This window comes from Ipomoea nil, unplaced genomic scaffold (assembly GCF_001879475.1).
Source record: "Ipomoea nil cultivar Tokyo-kokei standard unplaced genomic scaffold, Asagao_1.1 scaffold1026, whole genome shotgun sequence".
NCBI classification, from domain to species: Eukaryota; Viridiplantae; Streptophyta; class Magnoliopsida; order Solanales; family Convolvulaceae; genus Ipomoea; species Ipomoea nil.
In genome coordinates, this window is record NW_017617454.1 from 2,412,979 (window position 1) to 2,426,917 (window position 13,939).

General features: G+C 48.4%; 1 protein-coding gene across 1 annotated transcript; it reads left to right on the top strand.

Annotated features, from left to right (window-relative positions):
• Nucleotides 1-11,045: 11,045 nt before the first annotated feature.
• On the top strand, nucleotides 11,046-13,037 carry LOC109180617. Its single transcript, XM_019330302.1, has 2 exons — nucleotides 11,046-11,187; nucleotides 11,613-13,037. Exon 2 carries the CDS (start codon nucleotides 11,648-11,650, stop codon nucleotides 12,614-12,616), a length of 969 nt encoding a protein of 322 aa, XP_019185847.1. The 5' UTR covers nucleotides 11,046-11,187; nucleotides 11,613-11,647; the 3' UTR covers nucleotides 12,617-13,037.
• Nucleotides 13,038-13,939: the final 902 nt, after the last annotated feature.

Sequence of the window (13,939 nt, forward strand, 5' to 3'; positions counted from 1 at the left end):
GTTAGGGAAACGCCCACCCGGGTGGTTGGGGACCACCCGAGTCCTGCTCCCGAGCCGGCCGAAGAGGACACGGCCGGGCCAGCCGCCCCAGCCGTAGCGGAGTTCGAATTCTTGAACAGCGAGAATGTCGAACAACAAATGAGTCAGCTAACCAAGGGCGAGGCGGCTAGGATTGCCGAAAGGCTCGTGGGTCGGGTAGAATTTGACACGAGCCGGCAGTTAGGGAATGTCATCGATCGGCATCGGGGCAAATGGATTGGGATGCACTACGACTCCCTGATGGCCCCGATCGCCATTCCCTTCACCCCCCTCCTGAATGCCTTCTTGGCCTACTACCGGGTCGTCCCGACCCAGATCTGCCCTAATGCGCACCGGATCATCGCCTGCTTTTCGCAGATATGCGCTCGGCATGAAGCCGCCTGCACGATGGAGCTGTTCAACTTCATCTACCAGGTCAAAGTTCTCCCGGGCAACTATGGAGGCGGGTTCCTGATGTTGCAATCCCGGGCCGATATGTGCACAATCAAAGGCCTGCCCGGGAACAACAGGGGGTGGAAGAATAGGATCTTCTCCCTCAAATACGACCCCTGGATCCTCCCGGTTGATCGCGCTTGGAGCACCCACTTTCGGAAACAAGTGGTGCCGGTCGAGACGCAAGCGCTGAGGGAAACGGTCAGCCGGATTTCGAGCGAGCTGCACGAATACACAATCTTCCGGACGGCTGAAAGTCTCGAGGCGGCTCAACTCCCGCCCCCCACGTACGAGCTGCAGGAGAAGTATCTGCCCGTGCCGATGGGCGTGACGGTCGCCAAACCTGCGAGGCGAACGAAGAAAGGTTTAACTCGAGCTACCCCTCCCGACTCATCTTTATGCCTCGATCACACTAACGATCTCTTTGTTTTGCAGCTATGGCAGACTTCGGTGAAGAAGAGGCCCCCCTTCCCCCGCCCGCCAAGATCTCCCTTGGCGGCAAGAAGAAGAGCAAGGCGAAGCCGGCCGGGGAGAAGGAGGTCCCCTTGGCCCGACCGCTGAGTACCTCGACCGTGACGACGGGCGAGGGCTTCATCGTCGAGCCCTCCGATGTCCTGGTCACCCGGGTGGAAGTCGCCCGGGGAAAAGAGAAGGTGCCCGAGCAGGGCGTGAAGGAGGTGGGCGGCATAAAACGCCGCCGTGAGCAACGAAGCCCGAGCCCTTCGGTTGGGCGAGAAAGGGACGGCTCGTCCATCTTGTCCCGCATTGGCAATGCGGGGCGGGCCAAGGAAGATCTGGGGAAGATGACCCCGACCCAGGTAGCCGAGAGGATCGGCTACGACCTGGCCGAGGTAAACCTTCTTGAACTATCCATCTTTCATCTTTTGTGCAAGTGCCTTCAATCGGGCTAACCCGTCTATTTTCGCCTTCGCAGATCTCCCGAGCAGCCCAACTCCTTCAGGGCCGGGCTATGCTGGCCGAGGAGGCTGATCACCACAAGAAGACGGCCGCCCGTCATCTTCTGGAGGTTAAAGAGCTCCAAGCTGAGCTCGAGAAGGTCCAGAAGGCCTTGAAGAAGAGCGAGGAGGACCGGGCCCTCGCGGAGAAGGTCGCCCAGCGGGCTATCGGCGAGAACAAGGAGCTGAAGACCCGGAGGAGCTGGCCCATTCGGCCTTCAAGGACGACCAGATCGGCTCGGCCTTCCTTACAGCTGCTCGGAGGACCAAGGTCGGGGAGGACCTGATTCTCTCCTTTGGTCGGTGGGCCTTTAAGGCCGGCCAAAGGAAGATGCTAGAAAAGGCCCAAAAACGGTTGGGGGAAGCCCTCGAAGGCGACGACCTCCAGCTCGTACTATCTGCCCTTCCTCCCGATCTAGCTGATCCCGGCCCCTCTCCCTTTGCTCCGAAGGAAAGAACGGCTGAGCCCGGTGGAACCTCAGCGGCTACCCCGAGCGGAAAGGATACGGCTGCCGGAGCTCGGGAAACGAAGAAGTAGAATAGGCTTCTTTTCTTCTTCTTCTTTTTTGTAAGGACCATTGATCGGGAGCCCGGTCCCGATTTGTACCGGGCACTCCATTATATCAATGAAACTTATTTTTGTTAAACTCCCACCGCTCGTTCTCTCTTTTCGAATTTTTATCATTAGTCATGTAAACGCCTACCCTCATTGCTCGACCTCGCGGCCTTTTTGGCCCGGCCTTGCACTGCTCGATCCGTTCGACAGCCGACCTTATGGCTTTATAGCCCGGTCATGCGTCTGAGATTTCGACATCAAACTGGCCAACCTGATCAGGTTTATCCGATCTTCAGGCCTTGTCGAAATTCCTGAAAATAGATTCGTCCTAATATTGACCTATCCGACCAAGTTGACCCGGTCTCCAGGTCTTGATGAATTTTCGAAAAACAAGCCCCACGGTCAGGATATACCGAGCGACAAATTTCCGAAAGACAAGCCCCACGGTCAGGATATACCGAGCGACATGGGCCTATCAACACTTCATATATCCCAGCCCCCACACTATTGTGCCTTCGAGGCACGAGTGGGTGCGATAGTGGACAGAAGTTGGACGAATCGGGGAATTATGCTGTGAGCTCCTAGCTTCCCCGATCAATGGCGTGACTCGAATGTCCGCCGATGTGGAGCGCATCTGACCGGTCGATAGATTCGCCCGGTCGGTGTAGCTTGAAGATAAATTGATCTGCATGCACTGAAGATATAGAAAATAACCGATCGGGCCGCCGTATGCAAACGGTCGAGCAATCTCCGATCGTAAATACATTAATCCTTCCCGCTCGCAGGCGGTTTAGTAAATATTCACAAACTTAGGAATTTAATTACAAGCGACGACCGGGACTTACACGCAGGTCAAACCCCCTCTTCGTCCAAAGATTACAAAAAAGAGGCCTAATGCCTAAACATAACGAGGTGCTCGGAATTCCAAGTCCCCTCGATTACCCGACCAGTTGTCGTCTCCAGTCGGTATGTTCCCGGCCGTATGATCGCACTGATGATATACGGCCCCTCCCAGTTCTGAGCTAGCTTTCCGCCCTCTAGAGGTTGACTGGCATCCCTTCGTCGTAGAACGTAGTCTCCGACCTGAAAATAACGAGGGTTGACCCGAACATCTTTAGAACTCTTGACGCGCTTCTGATACTCGGCTATGCGCCGAGCGGCTAGCTCTCTTTTTTCTTCGACCCCATCGAGATCCACCGCCATGGCATGTTCATTTTCCTCGGCATTGTAGGTTCTCTCTCGATCGGTCGGGATCCAAGCCTCGATCGGGAGTCGGGCTTCTGCTCCATAAACCAGGGCGAAAGGGGTCTCCAAAGTAGCTTCCCTCGGGGTCGTCCGATAAGTCCATAAGACATATGGCAACTCATCGGCCCAACTACGACCAACCGAGTGTAACTTCTTTTTCAGACCTTCCAAAATCGTCCGGTTCGCGTTCTCCACTTGACCGTTTCCCTGAGGGTAAGCCACCGACGACCGGACGTGAGTCGTCCCAATCGTGGCCAAGAAGTTCTGGAAATATTGGCTTACGAATTGGCGGCCGTTGTCGCTGATGAGATGCACGGGCACACCAAAGCGGGAAACCACATTGCGCCAAAGGAAGCGAGCACACTGCTGAGAAGTGATCGTGGCTAAAGGCTCGGCTTCTATCCACTTGGAGAAGTAATCGATGGCGACGATCACGAATTTTCTCCGACCGGAAAGCTGAGGAAAGGGGCCCAAGATGTCTACCCCCCACCTAGCGAAGGGAATTGCGGTCGTGACCGGTTGATAGAAGGTTGCCGGTCGTCCAGGCGTCCGGGCGTACAGTTGGCACGTCTCACATTCCCGAGCTAACTTTTCACAGTCTAGCTGGAGGGACGGCCAATAGTACCCGATCAGCATGATACGACGGGCCAGGGACCGACCTCCTTGATGCGAAGAGCAAATTCCCGAGTGTAGTTCCTTCATAACTAAATCGGCCTCAAAGGCGGTCAAGCAACGCATGAGGGGGCCTCCATACGATCGTCGATATAGACGACCGTCCAAGACTTGGAACCTTGGGGCTCGAAGCTTGGCCTTCCGAGCACGCTGTGGGTCGTCTGGGAGGCGACCGTGCTCGAGGTACTCCTTCAGATCAGTGATCCAACTGTCTTCTACCGGTTGTATGGGATTGACCGGTAGACGGTGAATACTGTGCCTTGGGATCACCAAGATCCGAGCTATCTTCGACATGTGTTCTGGGGCGTCTTGAGCTAATTTGGATAAGATATCTGCATCGGCGTTATCCAATCGGGGTATGTGCCGGACGGTATATCCCCGGAACTGAGCAAGCTTCTCCATGGCAAGATCTCGGTAAAGCTGCAGACGTTCTCCATTGATTTCGTAATCTCCGAGAACTTGCCCGACTACGAGCGCGGAATCTGTCTGAGCTCGGATGTATTCAGCCCCCAAGTCCCGAGCGCACTGCAAGCCGTTAACGAACGCTTCGTACTCGGCCTCGTTGTTGGTCGGGTGGAACTGGTACATAAGAGCAAAATAGACCTTGAATCCTTCCGGGCTCGTGACCACCACTCCTCCTCCTGCTCCTTTCTTGCTACTCGACCCATCTGTAGCCAGCGACCACCACTCAGCCTCGGGATCCGCAACCTCAGGAGGCCGGGTATCCCGGGCGGTGCACTCAACCAAGAAATCCGCAAGAGCTTGACCTTTAATAGCCGGTCTCGGTCGGTACTCGATCGCGTACTGGGTCAACATTAACGCCCATTTGACTAGGCGGCCTGATGATGAAGCAGTTCGGAGGACTGGCCCGATCGGCTGATCGGTCAACACGCGAATTGCTCGACCTTGGAAGTAGGGAGCCAACTTCTTCGCGGCAATGTATAAGGCATAAACGACCTTCTCTAGCCGGGAGTACCGGAGCTCGGGACCATGTAGCGCGTGGCTTACATAGTACACCGGTCGCTGGACCCCTTCCGGATCGGTTCGGCACAACACTGCGCTTACTGCGCGATCGGACACGGCGAGGTACACGTCTAGCTCTTCTCCGAGCTCGGGCTTTGAGAGCACGATTGGTGACATGAGATACTCCTTCAGCTCGTCAAAAGCCGCTCGGCATTCTTCGTCCCAGACGAATCCATTAACCTTCCGCAATACCTTAAAGAAAGGTAAAGCGCGCTCGGCTAGCTTGGAGAGGAACCGGCTGAGGGCTGCCAACCGACCGGTCAATTGCTGGACTTCCCGAACGGTGGAAGGTGGCTGCATGTCCAGAATCGCTTTTACTTTGGCCGGGTTAGGCTCGATTCCTCTCTTGGTCATCATATAGCCGAGGAACTTGCCGGTCTGAACCGCGAATGTGCACTTGGTCGGGTTCAGCCGCAACTGGTACTTCCTCATGATCTGGAAGCACTCCCGAAGGTCCCGAGTGTGGTCGGATCGGTCCCGACTCTTGACCAGCATGTCGTCAATGTAAGCTTCCATCGTTCGGCCCAGTAGATCGGCAAAGAGCATGTTGACCATCCTTTGGTAGGTCGCTCCTGCATTTCGGAGGCCGAACGGCATCACTCGGTAACAATACAGCCCATCCGGGGTCACGAAGGCTGTCTTGCTTTCGTCCTCATGGTGCATCATGATCTGATGGTATCCCTTAAAGGCATCCATGAAGCTCATTAACTCGGCCCCGGCCGTCTCGTCGACCATCTGATGAATGCTCGGTAGAGGATACGGGTCGAGCGGACATGCTTTGTTGAGGTCCGTGAAGTCGATGCACATCCTCCATGCTGGGGGCTTAGGAACAAGAACGATATTTGCCACCCACTCAGGATAGATCACCGGACGGATGTGCTCGATCGCCGCCATCTTTTTGACTTCTTCTCTTACAAACTCGCGGCGATCGGAGGAGAGGTGTCGTGTTTTCTGCACGACCGGCTTAGCTGCGGGATCGACGGCCAATTTGTGACAAATGACCGACCGATCGATCCCGGGCATATCTTCAGGCCCCCATGCAAAGATATCAGCATACTCCCGGAGCACGGTCAGAACTTCTGCTCGGATCTCGGGGGTGAGGGCTCGGCCAATCTTGATCTTCCTATCCGGGCGATCCTCGGATAGGGGAACTTCTTCTATTTCTTCGGAAGGCTCAGGCTGCTCCTTCCGTTCCTTAGCCTCCTCTTTAGCTATGGTGTTCACCCGGGAAGATGGACCGGAATCACGTCTATTAACCGCTCGGGTGTAACACTTCCGGGCGGATTGGACATCGCCACGGACCACGCCGACCCCGTTAGGGGTGGGGAATTTCATGCACAGGTGGGGCATAGAAATTATCCCACCGATCTTCATGATGGCGGGTCGACCCAAGATAATGTTGTGGACGCAATGGAGGTTGACCACAACAAATTCCAGCTCCGTTTGGATCGACTTTGGAGGCGTGCCGATCTCGACCGGGAGCGTTATTTTTCCCTCGGGGTAAATAAGAGCCCCGGTAAATCCTGACAGTGGTACACCGACCGGAGTCAGCTCCTTCCTGTCAAGGCCAAGCTTCTCAAACACGTCCAAGTATAGGACGTTCACGCTGCTGCCCGTGTCAACCATAACCCTCTGGACGTCTGTCCCCTTAACGTCAATCGTGACCACGAGCGCCTCCATGCCGTGATCACTGCTGGTAGGTTGGTCTTCAAGGGTGAAGGTTATGGGTTCCATCTTCTGCCTCTTCCCGGTTCCCCGGGAATCCACTATTGCGACCGGGCAATTAGTCCTCGGTCGGGAAGCATCTTCCAGCCCACCAAAAATGACGTGGATGGTAGGCTTTCCGGACGGGCGGCTACCGGACGGAGGGTCGGGGTCCCGTCGGTCATCATGACGATCATCCCTTCTGTCTTGCCCAGATCGATCAGAGCGGTGATGGGAACGTCTATGATCCCTCCGATCGGTGTTCCTTTTGTTTTCCTCTCTCTTCCCCACACACTTGTCCAATTTTCCCCTGTTCAGGAGATCTTCCAACAATTGGCGCAAGTGGGTACACTCCTCCGTGTCATGCCCAGCACATCGATGGTAAGCACAGTGCTTACTCTTGTCAGGGCCGTCTCGATCGGGATGGGGGAGTTTGATGAGGTTGCAGGACTGGGCGTATTGCATGGCCTCCGCTGCAGATCGGTTCAAGGCCGTAAATTCCCCAGGCCTGGTGCGGGATCGGGGGTTGTCATCTCCCGACCTATGTTCCGCCCGGCCGGCCGGTTTACGGGACGAAGAGCCAACCTCCTGCAAGCGCTTGACGGCATTCGCCTCGCCGGCGTTGGCATAGTCTGTGACCCTCCGAAGGGCCTCCTCGTAAGTGGTCGGGGGGTGTAGGATGAAGTCCTGGTACAAATGTCCCGCCCGGAGAGATATGTGAAGCATGTGGGTGGCGGTCGCATCGTCCATAGGCTCGACCTCCCCGACCGCCGCTTTCCACTTGATGAGGAAATCGGTCAAGCTTTCCCCTTCTAATTGCTTGGCCTTCTCGAGATACATGTAGGACTTCCTCACCACTTTGGAAGTGATGAACTTCCTCACAAATTTGATCGCCAGGGTCTCAAATTTGTCGATCGACCCCGGGGGCAGGGTACGGAACCACTCTGCTGCCCGACCGGTGAGGGTCGAGTAAAAGGCTCTGCACATCACGGCGTCCGAAACGCCCTTCAGCATCATGTTGCTGAAAAAATCATTCACGTGGGCCTCAGGATCTGCCCGTCCGTCATAACTCTTCTCTCCAGAGACCTTTAAGTCGAGCGGGTAAGGCTGGGCCATTACCGCTGCTGTGAAAGGCGTCTGGTGCAAGGTTGATTGGTTGACCGGGGGAGTTCCAGGGTACGCATTCCTGAGCTGCGCGACTTCCGCCTGGAGGTTATAGAGTAGTCCCCGGGTTTCGTTGAGCTCAGCGGCTTGAGCGGCTTGGGCTGTATCCCGAGCGCGTCGCCGTCGGTGAGATCTCGACCCGCTATACCCAGATGAAGCCTCGTGGCTAGCTTCCTGCATTTGTACGTCTTCTTGCCCGCGGTTCGGGTCTTGGGGTCCCAAACGCTGGCGCATCTCCGGTCGAAGACGATCAAAAGCTACCGCTCGGGCAACTTCTTCAGGGTCCTCCGCTTGAACGGCCTGAACTGGTGCCTCCATCGCATCAGCACCCCCCGACCCCAACCGCGAATGAGCCGAGCGTCGAGCCCGGGATGTGGACTGACGCTGCGGCTCCACTTGGGCGGTCGGTTGTACTGGAGGGGCGGCGGCTGGAGCTGTATAAGCAGGCGTATATGGTGGATAGCCAACCGGGGAAGTGTAGCACATTGGTTGGCCTGGCCAATACCCATATGGTGGAGGTGGGACTGGGTACGGATACTGGGCGGGATACATCATGGGCTGCTGCTGGTATGGCAGACCGGGTGTTGGGTATCCCGGTTGTATGTAATTCACCGGCTGCTGGGCGGCCGGGTATGTATTTGACGGATGCGGTGGTGAGAGGTTGAGGTTGAGGTCCATTGTCTGACCCTGCTGTTGGGTAGCATAGTGGTCGGAGGAGCTCGCCGCATCCGCCTGGTCGTCGGCAAAGTTGTTGTGTGCCCACGGATACATGTCGATGTAATGATCGGGTGCTCGTCAAGACGTTGGTTTCTTGCACGGGTCCCCACAGATGGCGCCAAAATGATACTGCTAATTACGCGCAGGCAATATATAACAACACGAGACCAATTAAAGCAAGTAAATATCTTTATTGATCCCGGTAAAGGCCCTAAGTACAATCTACTTGGTTGCTCTGAGTACCGACTGACTGCGGTCGGGATTCTCTAACAACAACCTATCGATCGTCCAAAAGTCCCTTACACTGTAGCTACTGTGGGTATCTATAGCCGCTATGCCGGGGACAGGATTCCAGCCGTTCGGCATGTCCTCCACGTAGCCACCACGTGTCGCCCTCCCGGGTGCCCTGTCTGTCGCCGTAGAGAATCGCCACGTGTCTTTCGTCAGCTCTCTCGCCGAAGGGCTACCACTCGGCAGTCGACACCGTCGCTCGGGCAACTCCCGGTCGGCCCCCGACCGGGTTCTTCTCAAGGAGCCCGACCTGCTACCTGCAAAGACAAAGAGAAAAGGACAAAGGTTTCTCGGTCGTGGTGAAGCTATGTCGGTCGGGATATTCCCTACCAACTGTAATTTGAATTCTTACTTTATTCACACCTTATTCGTTTACCACGAATTGCAATTCCTTTCCCTCCTAATCCCTTCCTTCCAATCAAATGCCATGCCATAAAATCCTCTCTATTTTATTTGCAAGTATTGTACATTTGTACCTCCTACCGTCGTACTATACATCATTATCTTTAAAGAGTCAAAATCTTATATATTGAATAGTACTCACAAATATAATCTAAAATACCCAAAAATTTATATGAAATTGTTTCACGTAAAACAATTTTAAATAAGATGAGCTTTATAAAATGTATAATTACCACAGTATCTAATTTCTAATTTGCTCTTCATATGTTGCTCATTTCCAACATTTGGTAACTGGAGCGTTTTATGAGTTCAATGTGATTTAGTCCCATTCTAACCATGCCAAAATGGTTATGTATTCAATGTTTTCTAAGGGTGTTGGTATTAATAATAAAAAATAAATAAGTCCATAATAGTAAGAACTTTGTAGATGATAATATATATCAATTCAATCGTGCTGAGGTCAATTTCAATCATCTATAATTAAGAATATTTTTAAAAAATGTATTTCCTAGAAGAAATTAATTGACAATTTATACTTAAATATATTTAAAGAAACATATATTATTTACAAATAAACGCACTTATATTTCTTTTTTTATTTTTATTTATTTTTTTATGCGTCTCCTTCACATTAACAGTAAAGATCATGCAATCAATATATCTTGATGCTTAAAATAAGGTATAAAATTGCTGTTATACTTTTAAAAATACCCACGTCTTAGATCATGTAGAGTAGAGGAGGATGGTTGATCGTTGAGGGTTGATGGGTAGGGGTTGTATTGCTGCAGCAATTAGGGGGTAAAAGAGTCATTTTGTCCACTTGCTTGCGTCAATTAAAAATAACTTTCTTACTCATTAAATTATATCCCATTTATTAAGCGCCTATTAAAAAGATAATAACTATGTAAATACTTCAATTTCTCTCCATTAAAAAGGGGGGAAAAGTACGAGAATCTTAAGAGAATGCTTGAGATTTTGTTTGGTATTAGTCTTGGTACATAGTTTTAATTTACTTATTAAAAAACATGAAATCATATAAAAAATTACAAGAAATTAATATTGAGATTTTTTTATTAAAGAGTTTCAAATTTATATCGCTGGAATATAAATTCCTTGGATTTGCATTTTAATAACATATCAATCAATTCAAGGATAAATAATGTATTTCAAAAAAAAAAAGGATAAATAATGAATATAAAATCAACTTTATAAATAATGTCATATTAAGATAGATATTATAAACTAATTAGATGAAGACAAATATAATAGGTCTTATGTTAGATAGTTTTAATGTAATCCCGTGAGATATGTAATACTTTTTATTTAAAATATAATACTTTTTATATAATAAGTGTGTAAAAAGTATTATATTTTGACTAAAAAGTATTAAACTTGAAATGAAGGGATCCTCAACGTTTTGATATATCTATTTCAACTAACGTTTTGGGCAGTGTGGGGATTATACCTAAGGTGGACAGATCTCATGTGCGTACCGACATTTGGCTTTGTCTATTGAGTCATTGAGTTATCGTGATTTATATCTTTTCAAATGCTCTGTCGAGTTGGGGATTCAATATTGGGAGAAGGAAAAAGAAGAAGCAAATGAAATTAGTGAAAAAGAAAAAGGCAAAGAAAGAAGAAATTGAAGTAATTAGTTCAGAGAGACAAAGAGTGTTTTGAGTAAGAAGGTTGTTGTAAAAGAAGGGCAAAGTGTTATGGCAAAGATGTGGTTTTAGCTTAAAACGGAGGTAAAATGAGACTCAAACATTACCAGATAACATATGTATTACGGAAAAATTACATTTTGGTTTTCTAAATTCACAACCAATCGAAATTGTTCCTGGCATGATGTGATCATCTAATGTCTCATTCTCTCTCTTTAACTGTTTCTTATTATTATTATTTTTACAAACCATCTCTCTTTCTTTCTCTGAAAACCCTAATTACAACTTGTGCTCTCATCCCCCTCTAAGATGAAAAGATCAGGTATTCCACTTTCTTTGATCCTCATTCGCTTCAATTCTTGTTCAAGTTTCCGTCTATTTGGGTATCGGGGATTGGTACACGTACTGCTATCTTAAGCTCCAAGAGATTTGCATAATTCTCTTAAATCATGCCCTTAATTCCCTTGATTATGCTGAATTCGTGTTCATTTCTTTGTCTGCGTTAACGCAGGGGAAAAGGTTTTTGTCTTGATATAGGTTTGGTTCTTGTTTCGCTCGTTTCTTGCTTGTCGTTTGTGTTTATTATAGCTATGAGTTGAATTTTGAATCCGCTCTCTGATTTTGATTTTGATTTCATTAGGCGATTGATTGGGTTTTGTCAGTTTTTGGATGAATTTTTTGAATGAAATGGGGAATTGGATTTTTCCAGCTTTTGCTAATGGTATGATGTTGTTTGTGGTGTAATAGTTGCTGGAGCGGTTGTTTATGGGTTGATGTAGAGAATGATGGAAGCTAATGTATGTGATGTTAATCACTTGGATGCTGATGTGCTTTTGCCACCCCGAAAACGCCTTTTAGCCGGGTTGAAGAAACAGAATTCTGATGTTAATTCTTATACCCCATCCCCATCAACTGCTAGTAGTTCCAGTACTGGTAGTGAATTCGATACTCGTCTCAATAATCTGTTGAGATCTCATTTGAGTAAGCCCGGTCTCTCGAATGAGGAGATTATCGAAACATCGAGATTAGCAGCTGTCGAAGCAGCTAAGGTGGCGAAGGCTGCAAGAGCCACCGCTGAAGAGAAGGCTGCGAAAGCAGCGAGAGCAGTGTCTGCTGCTAAGAATGCTTTGGAATTGGTTGCTAACATTAACAAGGAGGTATCCGCTAGTAGGGATAGACAGTCGAAGAAGAATAAAACTAAGAAACATGTTGCTGTGCAGACTTTGTACAATAAACATAAAGGGATTGAAAAGTCGGGTACAGATGAGGAGCTAGCCAGGAAGTTGCACACCGCTATAAACAGTTCCCCTAGAATTTCTAAAAGCTCGGCAGTTGAAATGAGGAATCACAAACATAAGAGGCTCAAGACCTCGCCGCCTTCTGAAAAAGGTGTGGTTTCTAATGGTGTGACATCCTTGGAAGGACACCAGGTTTCCAAGAGCAATGGCCATGGTGTTGGAGGACTCCCGGATTCTAAGGGTTCGGTCCCAGAGACAGGCATGCTTAGATTAGATCTGAACATATCAAAATTCAATAATTCTGACCATCCAGCGATGGAAAATGCAAAAATGTTACAATTCAGTACAGATGAGTCTTCAAAGATGGAAAACTGGGAAGGAGAAGCAACTAACAAAGCGGAGACAACCGGAGAACATATGGGGAAAAAGAAGGGAAGATTCAAACAGAAAAAGTTACCTCTTAGCATTTGTAATTTCAGGGATCAAAAACCCCAAAGAGGAGCTGAAATATAAAAGCTCATCTCCAAACGAAGAGAGCATTACCCAAGCTACTACCAGCGATAAGCCCCTGTTTCTAGTTGAGAGGACACCAATGTGGAAGTGCCAAGCATTCAAGGTACCTGCTCGTGCCAAACAAAATAAAGTCATGCAGTCATCATAGTGTTCATATTTTATTTCAAGAGGTCCCGGCTACCATGCTCATACTTGTTGTCAGAGGTACTTAGGTTTTAAGCTTATGTCTGATTTTATTTTATTTTTAATTTTCCATATAAATTCCTATTTTCAATCTATTAGTTTTTAGTCTGCATTGTAATGGATTGAACTTACCTAAATGTATATTTTGCTGTTTGTGTGTTTTTGTAATGCTGTCCTTATTTTCTCCGAAACAAACATTTCCTGCAGAGTTTGAAGTTTTGCAATAGATTGTTTATCACTCTCCTTGCTCTGCATTCTAATTAAAGTTACTTCTGCTGTCAATACTCTTCTGAATGAGCCAGAAAACAAAATAAATGAAAATCTTCATTCATCCCCAAACAAGAACTTAGAACTTAAATGGCTGTATATATCTTACACTATTGAGTTAATTCTTTCCATTACTGCAGTTTATTACTTTCTTGAAACTTCTAGCTGACCAAATCTAGTAACAGGTGCAGAGTGTATTTAATTCTTGTGCTGCATTTTCAAGTTTAACCCAATGAAAATGACAAAAGACACTTTCTTTAGGTGGCAAAAGACACATATTACACACTACCATAGTACCATTATGATAACATAAAAAAGTACACTACATACCTAGAAGTTTCTTTAATACGGAGTATCTTTTATTATCATGTATGTTTGTAAAAGAAACATATCTGCATGTCATTTTTTGTTCTTAACTCGGTTGATATGATCAAAATACTTCTACTTTTACCATATATATTGTGGTTGAATGCATTTGTAAGAATTTTCATTTTTTCTTATTCAATAACAAATGTGTTTTAGTGGCATGTGTAACATTATCATTTTTTTCTCGGGGTGGTAAATTGTGGGCAAATACACAAGATTGAGCCTTGATAACCGCAGTGTAAGAGTTACACCCAATGTGGTGGGCTCCTTTTGAGCAACAGACACTAGTCTTCCCACCCAATGAGTCACTAAGTGGTGGGCTCCTTTTGAGCAATAGACATTAGTCTTCCCACCCAATGAGTCACTAAAGTCACTGTGATTTATCATTTCACTATCTTGTTGGGTTGGGGTGTAGGAATCCTGGGGGAGGAGGAAATTTTACTTTTTTTTATGCAAGATTATCATTTTTTTTTTTCTGTGGGAAAGGCAAATGAATTTCAAAATTTA